This window comes from Pimephales promelas, chromosome 10 (assembly GCF_988280905.1).
Source record: "Pimephales promelas chromosome 10, fPimPro1.hap1.1, whole genome shotgun sequence".
Classification (NCBI taxonomy): domain Eukaryota; kingdom Metazoa; phylum Chordata; class Actinopteri; order Cypriniformes; family Leuciscidae; genus Pimephales; species Pimephales promelas.
Window position 1 is genome coordinate 2466568 of NC_142778.1, and position 12872 is coordinate 2479439.

Consider the following 12872-nt stretch of genomic DNA (forward strand, 5'->3'; position numbering starts at 1 on the left):
TATGAAGTCAGAATTGCGTGATATAAAATCAGAATTGAGAGATATAAAGTCAGAATTGAGAGATATAAAGTCAGAGTTGTGAGATATAAAATCAGAATTGAGAGATATAAAGTCAGAGTTGAGAGATATAAAGTCAGAATTGCGAGATATAGTCAGAATTGCAAGATATAAAGTCAGAATTGTGTGATATAAAATCAGAATTGCGAGATATAGTTAGAATTGTGAGATATAAAGTCAGAATTGCGTGATATAAAATCAGAATTGCGTGATATAAAATCAGAATTGCGAGATATAAAGTTGCAATTGTGTGATATAAAGTCAGAGTTGTGAGATATAAAGTCAGAATTGCGAGATATAGTCAGAATTGCAAGATATAAAGTCAGAATTGTGTGATATAAAATCAGAATTGAGAGATATAAAGTCAGAGTTGTGAGATATAAAAGTCAGAATTGGGTGTTATAAAGTCAGAATTGGGTGTTATAAAGTCAGAATTGCGAGATATAAAGTCGCAATTTCATGTTATAAAGTCAGAAATGCATGATAAAAAAGTAAATAAACTATTCTGAGGGGGAAAGTTCATTTTTCCTCTTTAGAATTGGCCTGATAACTCGCAATTGCGAGTTTATATCTCACAATTCTGAGAAAAGATGTCAGAATTTCGAGATATAAACTCGCAATTATTTTATAAAGTCAGAATTGCGAGATGTGAATTCGCAATTGTGAGAAAAAAAAGTCGCAATTCCGTCTTTTTTTCTCACAATTGCGACTTTATTTCTCACAATTGCGACTTTATATCTCGCAATTGCGATTTTATTTCTCAGAATTGCGACTTTATATCTCGCAAGATAAAAAGTCGCTATTATTTATTTTTATTCAGTGGCAGAAACAAGCTTTCAACTCTGGCCTTTAATATACCAATAAAAAAGCCAGTAAACATGGAGAAGTGAAATGTTGATGTGTTGTAATTGTATTAACCACTAAAAAATCTAAAAAAAAATCCAGCCAACCTTGAACAGTTCTTTGTCTGCGGGATGTTTTGTGAATACGGGCTATTCTAAGGGAAAATACCTCATACAAATCAATTTGTTACACAAAGGTCCATTGAAATAGGCAAATCAACTTCCTTTGGCCTAAAGCACATGCCATCACATGTAATTGTGCAGAAGATTGTGAGTGTACAGTAAATAGTCATTGTCCTTGGGTTGTTGACAGTCTCGGTTAACTTCTTGAAAAGAATGTTTAAGATTGACGAAACAATGCGGTTTTTGTGACCAAAGCATAACGGACCTTCAGACTATTTTGCATTCTTGTTCACTCCTTTAGATAACTGATATGCAATCTAGAGCCACACGCATGACTCGAAAATCATGTCCCATTTTTAGTGGTGTTTTGATTCATGTTGTGAGCTGCTGGGTACAGGAACAGGTTAACTGGTATCGGTATATCTAAAGCATCTTTGTGGTGAATAAATCAGCATTAATGCAGGGCAAGCGCATACGTCTGCTCTAGATTTATCTGTCTGAAATGTTATCTGTCTGCATATAAGAGAGGTTTCCATTCCAATGAAGCTGCAAGCTCTCTTTGATATGATTTATCAAGACCAAAGTGTTCAGCATGACTGGTTGCGGTGCAAATAGCGATTTGACGTGTGTTCTGCCACAGGTGCCATAGTTCGTTTAGAGCATCTGTTTATATGTGACTGTAAAATTAAAGATACAGCATGTGTCCGAACATTTTTTAAAGCTCAAAATAACTAAAAATTACTAGGCCTGTCAAACGATTAATCGCGATTAATCGCATCCAAAATAAAAGTTTGTGTTTACATAATATGTGTGGGTGCACTATGTATAATTATTTTATATATGCTTGTATATATTTAAGAAATATTTTCATATATATACTGTATATAGATTTATATATATAATTTATATTATATATAAATAAATATTTTATATATGAATACTATTTTTTTCTTAAATATACTTGCATGTGTCTGCATTTATATATATACAAAATAATTATACACAGTGCACCCACATATATTATGTAAACACAAACTTTTATTTTGGATGCGATTAATCACCATTAATCGTTTGACAGCCCAAAAAATTAAACATAACACTTATAAAATCCAAAATCTACGAATAATTGTTTTATTTCATGCTGTTTCTTAGTAATTATTTGTGAAATTTACTACAATTTCTGAGCGAAAATTGTTTTAAATCACAATAATCTGAGTATGAAGTAACACTATTTTAAGGTGACGTGGTTACATTGAGTTATACAGTTAGAGTTTCGTTTAGGGTTAGTTACTGTTGTAGGGTTAGTTATAGTTGTAAATATGCATAATTTTTACATGTACAAAACATTTCACCTTAAATTAAAGTGTTAAAGAGACAGGAGTTTTGAATATATTGCAGCATACTTAAAAAAATATTTAAAGTCATACGATAGACCAACATTCATTCATTAATAATCGTGTATTTTTAAATGCAGTGTATTAACTCAATTTTTATTTAGTCGGTAACACTTTACAATAAGGGTGCACTAATAACTAATACACAGATAATACTAAATTAATGTGTAACTAATGATTATCTAAGCTATTCATTGATGATTACCACATTAGGAACTAATTAAGAGTCTGTAAGGTTAATGTATTAGTTCATACATGAATTGTTATAAATTAAATATGTAATTGTGGATCAAATCCATAATAACTCATTTTTTAACTAATACTGTTAATTAATATGTTAATTACCAGAATGAGCCAAAAGCCTTGTATTTCAACTTCCAGATAATATGACAGGTACACTAATTAGCATTAATACATGGTTAATTAATTCATTGTTAGTGCAAATTCATGTGCAAATTACTAAATGACTAGTTAATAATGATGTGCCCCATCAAGTAAAGTCATAGCATAATGATGCCTTTGCAAATCATTAGCTAATGATTAATTAAAGCAGACAACTGGAAGTTGAAGTGCATAGCTTTGACTAATTGTGGTAATTAACACATTAATTTACACTATTAGTTAATAAAATATGTTAGTAGGGAATTAATACACAATGACACATTGAATTAATATCAATTCATCTATTACTTAATCTATTAATCATATAGACTCTTTATTAGTTCCTGATGCAGTAATCATCAATTAATGGTTTAGTTCTTCATGAGTTATACATTAACTCATGATTATTTGTGAATTAGTTAAGCATGAACTACATATTAATTATATACATGCATATTAGTGCACCCGTATTGTAAAGTGTTACCAAGAAATAAAATAATGATTCGTTCAGCTCATGACGTCAAGATTTTCAATGAACAACCACAAAAATTTCAATCTTTTCATAATATAACCCCTTTTTTGATACTTCAATGCTGCTTTTCTGATCATTTTGAACCACATTTACTTAAAATAAGTCCAGATAAATTTCATTTTCTAAATCTTCAAGCATAAGAGATGCATAAAAGTTCCCATGAGTTTCGAAGAACGAGAAAGTATGTCCACTAGCTCTTCAATAGCAGTCTCTGAGTCTCCGGTCATTAGTGAGTGGAAGCGCCACAGCCTGACGGACTGCTCATCTGATAAAGCTGCTGTTCAGGCAAGACTGAGGTTATCAGCCGAGACCTGCTTTATAGAGCTGTGCTCCTGGAGGATTGGCGGGGGGCTGGAGGGGATCAGGGTTACTCTGTCTGAGAGTCCATCGCTGGAGTCACGGGGACTGGAGACGAGGAGTCGAGAGCGGAGAGAGATATAGGCGATGGTTGAGGAAGCCGGGAGGACGGCTGTAGGATTTATGGGGAACAGGAGGGAGACAAAGGGCAATGCCACCCCTGCCCCCAATAACAGCTAAATCAGATAATGAAAGTTGCACAAGGAGAAAACTAAGGATGGGAATAGGAAATCATTTGGTGATTGTGGTTCTGATTCCATAATGATTCAGATTCTTTATCAGATCCATTAACAGTTGTTCATTTAGAACTTTCTAAGGCATAAACAGTTTGGTACTCAAAACTTTTAGAGGCAGCATTGAAAGCAATCTAATAATTTTGCCTTAAAGGAGTAGTTCACTAAACTTTTAAAAAAAACTTTCGCTGTTAATTTACTCACCCCAATGTCATCCAAGATGTCCATGTCTTTCTTTATTCAGTCGAAAAGAAATTAAGGTTTTTGATGAAAACATTCCAGGATTTTCTCCATATAATGGACTTCAATGGGAACCAAATGGTTCAAGGTCCAAATGAGAGTTTCAGTGCAGCTTCAAAGTGCTTTAAACGATTCCAGACGATGAATAAGGGTCTTATCAAGTGAAACGATCACTCATTTAAAAAATAAATAAAAAAAGTTTAAGTTTTATAAGCACAAATACTCGCCTTGCTCTGTTCAATGATGAGCATCGTGACTCTGTTCAAACTCTCAAAATGAACGAATCTTTTTTCGAGTTATGACTCAAAGGGTCCTAGATAAGACCCTTATTCATTGTCTGGTGTCGTTTAAAGCCCTTTGAACAGTTTGCACTGAAACTCATTTGAACCTTGAACCGTTTGGTTCCCAATGAAAATCCTGGAATGTTTTCATCAAAAACTTTAATTTCTTTTCGACTGAAAAAAGAAAGACATGGACATCTCGGATGACATGGGGGTGAGAAAACCATAAAATAAAATGTAAAATAATTACATGATAAATAATTTGCTTGTATAACTGCTTGTTATCCCTTTATACTAAAAGAAACGTAGGATTATGTGTTCCCTTATACCTACACGGAGGTACATTTTAATTACAGAAACATACACCGTAAAAGTTATTTGCAGGATGTATATCGGTTTTATTGCCCAAAACTTAACCTGTTGTTCCCTTATACCTAAACGGATGTACGCTATAATTACAGAAACAATCTTCGTAATTTCGGTGTACTTATGCAGTTGTTTGCGTAAGTCTTACCATTCTCACGGCAATTCGTACTAGAGCCAGACCGATATATCGCCGATATTATGCGTTTTCCAAAATATCGGTATCGGCAGTTATAATGGCCGATAAATGAATATTTAAAAAATAAAATAAAAAAGGACAAACCACGCTTTAATCATCTCTCCTTGGCCTGTTATATTGAAAATGTATGTTTTACAATTTGCAGTATGATGTTATCTATTGCTAAATTCTGGCTCATCATAGACTATCTAACCACAAAGCTACGTAGCTAATGCCACTATCATCAGTGGAAGACCGCTAACGTTAACATTAACGAGCTTGGAAACAACAATGAACTTTTTCTGCCTAAATAAATTAACGATTACTGTATTTATAACTAGCATATCTCTAGTTACAGTCCCTGCATTGTAAAATGTAAGTTATACTTGCGAGGAGTGAACATTTAGACATAGAGAAAAAGTATTAAACGTATCTTGTGCAGAAAAGTTAGCTTTTCTTTTACACGTGTGTGAAATCCAACAATATTTAATAAAAAAAAATATTGGCCGATATATCGGAATATCGGATTTTAAAACCCAAAAATACTTGTATCGGTATCGGCCTTCAAAATCCTTTATCGGTCGGGCTCTAATTCGTACGTATTTTACGAGGTGGCTAATTCGTATGAATTCGTACGAATGTGGCCCCGCCCCTAAACCCACCTTTCACTGGGGTTTAGACCAATTGTACGAATTGGTTGGTTGCGTTTTAGTGAAAGAATGCACATGCAAGGTCATGCTGTTGGTGTGAGAAAGGAAAGTCATTCAGACTTAAAGAACTGACTGATCTGAATCTGAATCGGAATCGGACTCGGTTGTTCGGTCTGTTTCGCACTATAGATGCAGTAGTGGTAGGATCGATGCAGTATTTTAGTAAAGTGTTCCATCCTTTTCAGTGAAAGTATGCACATGCAAGTAAAAGAAACACTATTTATTTCTGAATTGTATTATTATTATTGATTGATTGATTGATTTTTGCACGCTTTTTGGATGCAGTTCCCAATCCCAGAGGAAACTCATTATTTTTACAATGTGCGTTGCAACCCACAGAACCCGAATGCAAATGTGGCACGCCTGAGCGGAAGAGTGGATCCCGTGATGAAGTGGATTTTTATAGAAGGCTCTCAAAACAAATTAAGTGTGTCGTGTTAACAGACACTTGAGCAGAAACGATAACACAAGACAATCATGTTCTTTTAGACCGCAGTGCTAATGACACAAACAATATGTGTCCGTCTTCCTCGGGTTCTTGGTGAGCGAGAGAGAGGGGTGGAGGCGGCGAGATGAGATCAGAGAATGTCTTTTCTTCTTCGGCGCATGTAAATGAATGAACCGGGAGGGAAGCCCCCTCCGCGTAGCCTTTGACCACAGAGGGAGACAAGCGTCTCGATTTCAAAAGCCACGAGGCCACCTGAGCAGATTAGCTGAACGCAGAGTCGCTGTGGATTAGCATGCGACCCTTTCCGGCTCAAAGACTAACAGCCCTGTCTGTGCATACTGATGGCTGAATGTCCTCCCTGAATCTTTATTAGACACCTTTGATTCTGCACTCACCTGCGCAGAATCCCAATATGCCCCGTCTGACTCGTCGCCAGGACTGTTAAAACGTTCCCTTTTTACAAGCGCCCAACAAACTACCTTGACCCGGCTAACCCCTAGACGGGGTGGATGGGGGTTAAAAGGAGGTAAATGTTTTTCCCTTTAAGCATTCCCATACTAATTCTTCTTTCACCTTGTGTATTGTGCATTTATTCAAATTTTCTCATCGAGAGAAGCCCGTAGCTCTCGAGCCGCGCGCAGCGTACTGTGTTCAAACAATGTTCAGCGTCAGGGGTCGATTTGGTGTCACCCCTGGGTTCACATTCATTTAATAGCTTTGCTATTCACCTGTGTGCTGCTTTTGCATCGGCTCAGGCTAATGCATACGGAAGCCTTGGAAGTGACAGGGCTAGAATATCACTCTTGTGACTTAAGGCATAAAATAAAGACATGCTTTAAATGAGCTGTCTGATTTAATTGAAAAATGAACATGTAATGGGATTGTCAGTACATGTTGAACGTAGTTCACTTTAAAACTTTTAATGATAACTTTTATCATTAAACTTTAATGAAAAACTTTTGCTGATAATTTACTCACCCCCATGTCATCCAAGATGTCCACGTCTTTCTTTCGTCAGTCGAAAAGAAATTAAGAATTAAGGATTTTCTTCATATAATGGATTTCAGTGGGGAACCAAACGGTTCAAGGTCCAAATGAGAGTTTCAGTGCAAACTGTTCAAAGGGTTTTAAACCATTCCAGACGATGAATAAGGGTCTTATCTTGTTCATTTTGATAACAAGGTGAGCATTTGTGCTTATAAAACTTAAACTTTTTTTTATTTATTTTTGAAATGAGTGATCGTTTCGCTTGATAAGACCCTTATTCATTGGCTGGAATCGTTTAAAGCCCTTTGAACAGTTTGCACTGAAACTGACGTTTGAACCTTGAACCGTTTGGTTCCCATTGAAGTCCATTATATGGAGAAAAATGCTGGAATGTTTTCATCAAAAACCTTAATTTCTTTTCGACTGAAGAAAGAAAGACATGGACATCTTGGATGACATGAGGGTGAGTAAATTATCAGCAAACGTTTTTTTTTTTTTAAAGTGAACCACTCCATTAAGCTCAATCGACAAAATAGTGGCATTGATTACACCAAAAAACAAACAAAAAAATGTATCCATGCCCTAACCCTAACCCTAACAAAACAAAAAATAAAGATTACATATATGCAGTTAAAATGGAATTGAATGCACTCTAAACGACGTTGGGTTGTTTTAACCAACCAGATCACACTAAATACGTCTTTGTAACACGCATGTGTATTGTCGTGCAATTTATACACTAAAGTGAGTTTTTACGTGCGTATGATACGCATTGGTTGGTTAGTATAGGTTTAGGTGTGGGGTCTGTGTGTATAATATGTTTGAGTAGAATTGGTGGTGTGGGGTGGGTGTGAACTGCGTATCAAATGCACGTATCAAAAACAGCGTCTCATGTGTACGTAAAAACTCATTTCCGCGTATAAATTACACGACAATACACGATGTGTGTTACAGAGACATATTTGGCTGTTTTAACCCAAATTTGGGTCAAATATGGACAAACCCAAATGTTGGGTTAAAAATGTAATTAAAAATGTGAACCCCAAAACATCAACTTTCACTTTCAAATGTAATTTTTTAAATTACATTTTTAACCCAACATTTGGGTTTGTCCATATTTGGGTTGAAACAACCCAGCATTTTTAAGAGTGTGGTGATAGTTTTTGGATGATTTAATTGCTTAAACATAGGCTTACACAACATCATTTTCAACTAAAAACATAAAAAATGTAACACGTTTTGGCCGTTCGTAGACACGATGATGCCGTTTTGGGTGCCTGAAAACGCAAACTTTTGAAAAACGGATTTCAAAGTGCAAGTTTTTGAAAACGGTCTCCGCGTAAAACAACAAAACCGCGAATCTCTGAAGATCTCTATAGTGTTTCAATCGCCATCTCATGGCCTGGCAGCAGAATGCAGCATTTTTAGTGTTTTTAGTGGATCCTGGATTTCTGTATGCGGAAAACTCAAAGGAAAAACATGTAAGCGTACGTCTTTGAAAATTAAATTAATACTTACTAAACATATTATTTCAGCTGTAAAACTATTTAAATTTTATTTGTTTCCTTAATATATTTTCTACAGTTTCAAGGTTTAAAATTGCACGTCATTTTATCCAAAAATAAGTCAAATTTTAAATATTTGGCCAAGTATGCGTGTGAATTACCCCATTCACTTCCATTGTAACCCTCATGAAAAAAGAAGTTTATTCAAGTGTGCCATTAGTATACTTCTTTTAAACTAAAAATAAGAAAGTATACTTTTAGTTTATTTTTCCTGTACTTCTCAGAAGTATATATGTACTTCTCCGAAATATACTTCAAATTACACTTAAGTGTTGACTTATACTGAGAGAAAAGCAAGTATATTTGTCCTGTTCTTGTACTCAATCTTTTGATCCAGAAATACTTAAACGTATAATTAAGTATTCAAAGTACTTGTATAACAGTTAAAAATTAAACTACTAGTATACCCATAAATTCACTTGCAGTACACATGAGATACTTATGAACTAGTTGTGCACTTACTGTTACACTTTTTTATGTACTAAAAGTGGGCCAATTTAGTCCCAAGCGATATTAAAATAGTACACTTACAAGTTTACTACTAGTACATAGTGACATTAGTATACTTACTACATAATGTATACTTAAAAATATACTTGAACATTACTTAAGTATACTACATAAAATGAACTTGAAATATACTTCTTTTTCGGATCACTATAAACTAAAGAAATGAGGAACGAGTAGGAATGAATGTTTGTATTAACCAACATTTGGCATAAATACATTCAAATAACAGGAACTGAATATCATGCAAACAGATTGTGGGTTTTTGTTGAGTCAAGCAGTCGTTCAAACAGAGGTGTGTGTTCACTTGCTTACACACATGGCTGGTGTGGGCAGCTCAGGCCAAACAGGGCTGATTTATGGAGAAAGGTGAGGGGTCTTACCATTACACCCAGACAGTCAGGCGGGTGAAGAGCCTGACAGGAGGAAACTGGATCCAAGTAGTAACTCATCCTAGAGCTGGATCTGCAGTGATGGAGGCCTGCGGACAAGACACACACATGAGCACACGAGAGGGCACAGACCTCAATCCATCAGACACTGTTTATCCAAGAGACAAGCCTCCGCCAGGCGTGCGCTTAACCTGGATCAGTAATAACCTGCCACTCAAACATATAAACGACACGAGGTGACCCGAACGCAGCAGAAGGGCGGGAACTGATGGCGAAGAAGCGATAGAGCGTTAATCTATTGCAATGTTATGTTGCTTAATCAACTGGACTGGGTGGTGATCAGATGAATCAAAGCAGAGTCATCATACGTTTTATATTTATATGACTGCAGAAGGAAACACTGAGTGATTGTGCAATTGTTCAGTTAAAAGTTTGTGTTTACATAATATATGTGGCTGCACTGTGTATAATTATTTTACACACACACATGCATGTATATTTAAGAAAAAAATACATAATTTATATATAAAATATACAGTATACATGAAAATATGTCTTAAATATATACAAGCATGTATATATATATATATATATATATATATATATATATATATATATATATAAGTAAAACGTATATATAATAAACACAAACTTTTATTTTGGATACGATTAATTGCGATTAATCGTTTGAAAGCCCTAATTTAAATATAGTACTATAACCTAACCCTAACAGAAAACATTATTGTATACTCACCTGTAGGACACACCTGTAATCTGTTTTAGTTTACTCTAAAAAAAGAAATTGGACATCGGACAAATATCAGACAAAATAAAACAATATAATCTTAATTTTAACGGTAAAAAATGCTACAGTGCAAAACTGTTAACAGAAAGTTTCCGTACTTTATACGGTAAAGAACTGTAATAGATCCCTCATGGTACATTTAATGTAATTTTACTGTAAAATACCACTAAATGTAGTTTTTGAAAGTGAAAAAGAACAACTCATTGTATAATTTACAGTGAAAAAACACAATTCCCTGTGTGACACTTCACATTTCATGAATTTGTTGAAATAACTATGGTCCCTCATAATTTTCTTCTTTTTTTTTGTACATTAGGGTTTTATGTTACATTTAACGTTGTTAAATTAATGTTTATTGCATTTTTTATGTGTGTTACCATGATGTTTGTGTGAATGATACTGTGCAGCTTCTGTATATGTATTAACCTTCTTGTGGAAGAACTGCTGAACTATTAATTATCATGTGGATCTCATAACTGCAGTAATGATTGTTGGTTGTCAGTGTATTACAACGGTACAAAACACAAATCAAGACTTTAATATTCTGGTTAATTAACATTTTATCAGATAATGAAATACGGTTAATTACTGTAAAAAGTTAAGTCTGTAAAACCAATAACGCTGCTACTGTAATTTTTGACGGTAGAGTGCTGGTAACCACAGCTGCCGTTTTTTACCGTAAAAATTGCGGTTTGACTTTTTACAGAGTAGCCTAAATATTAATTTTGAAAACAGAATAGATCTAGTTCATCGCCAAGCAGGTTATCAGCTGAAAATATTAAAACAGCCAGATATGGAAGGATTAATTTTCAATATATAGTAATAAATAATAATAATAACATCTAGTGTTGCCACCACTTTTAATGGAAAGTAGCTGCTCAAAAAATTGTCAAATGTCAGTAGATGCACTAACTCTGCACTTTACATTTGTTTTCTCTCCTAATCTATGCTCACATACTGTATTTTACTCTAATATAGGGTATATCATCATTTACATATTTTCTCTCAGACAACAAGAGTATGATATAGTGATCTGACTACAGATCAGTCAAAAAAGTCGCTTTTTTAGCATGGCAAAGTCACTAAATTGTATAGCAATGCTAAAGATTGACCTCTTCAGAGACAGTCCAGTGCCTGTTGTGTGTCTCTTGTTCCCCCGCCCCTCTCACGCTGTCAGTGTCCTCTGACGGCCACCGCTTTACACTGTTTTACTGGAGTAACTGGGCATTAGCAGGAGCTGGAGCCCAGCTGTGAGGGTTCAGTTTCTGAAGGCAGTTCATGATGCACACATGGACAAGCTGGCCAACAACTGAAGATTCACCTCAAACAGCAGTGTGTGTGTGTGTGTAAGAGAGAGAGTGAACATCTTGAAGTGCTTAGAGAGTGTGGCAACTGATGTGACTCTCAGTCAAAGGTTGAGTTGACAGTCACAGATTGATCTTCCCGAGGTCAACACAACAGTCTCTTATTTAATATCACTATTCAAAACAGCAAACATAGAACAGAATCTAACTTTAGTTTTTAATATTGCATGTGCTTTTCTGCGTTAGTAGCCTACAAACTATGTAAATTCATGTGATTTTAAGAACATACAGAAAACAGATTGTAAAATTGAAAAACATCTTCCCTTTTTCTTCACACAGTTTACAAAGACAAACATTAAACGTCACATTAGAAGTGATAAAGTTGTAAAACGTAAAATAAAAACTTTTCTCAGATTTAAAGACTGTTATTGTTATCAAAACGTCACTTTCAGATTTCCCACAGTGTGAGTTTTGAGCTTTGAGAAGAACGGCGGGATTCATCCTGATCCAAAACGCAAGTTGAGAGCGAAGCGCACGAGTGTTTTACGCGCGCAGAAACTGTACTATAAACCCATTAGACAACAACAAAACACCAGTAGAGGAATTAAGCAGACTTTAGTCTTACCGTTATTCGTTGGAATCGCTGAAGGCTGTCTGCGGTGGGCTGTCAGATCGGTGTGTACCTGGCTCGTGTTTGGAGAGGAAGGATAAAGCGCACTTGCTGGAGTCCCACCCTCTCCAATCACTGTCTGCGCTCCTATCCAAAACATGCAGGACTTCACCACATCAAACAAGTGTCCAGCGATTGATGTGAGGAGCAAGACTGTAGAAGGGAACAATGCTTATGGGAGTATTGACTTGAGATTTTTTTTTTTTTTGTCAAAATTGTCATATTCAGATTCACAAAAATAAAAGACATTAATGAATGTTTTAAGTGATATTTTTAGTCAACTGCCTAAAAAGTGTAAACACTGCAAAAAAAATTAAATAAATAAAAAAATATTGTTGGTTTAACTTAAAAAATAAGTAACCTGGTTGCCTTAAAATTTTAAGTTCATTGAAATGGGAAAAAAAAAATGAGTTAATACAATGAAGATTAATTTAATCACCAGAAACTCAAAATATTATGTTATCTGAACTATATAAATTATCTAAGTTGATTTGACAAAAGAA

General features: G+C 35.0%; 1 protein-coding gene across 4 annotated transcripts in view; it reads right to left on the reverse strand.

Annotated features, from left to right (window-relative positions):
• Positions 1-12466, reverse strand: part of ets1 (ETS proto-oncogene 1, transcription factor) — a 63243-nt gene extending 50777 nt beyond the window's left edge. For 3 of the 4 annotated variants that reach the window (XM_089135269.1, XM_039647512.2, XM_039647510.2), the window contains exons 1-2: positions 12325-12465; positions 9582-9679 (exon numbers count right to left, since the gene is read on the reverse strand). In XM_089135269.1, the coding sequence (XP_088991395.1) occupies positions 9582-9650 (69 nt within the window). In that variant the 5' untranslated portion in view covers positions 9651-9679; positions 12325-12465. Of the gene's footprint in view, positions 1-9581; positions 9680-12324 lie in introns of all 4 variants that reach the window. The other variant, XM_039647511.2, reaches the window with a different exon arrangement.
• Between the last annotated feature and the right edge of the window lie 406 nt (positions 12467-12872).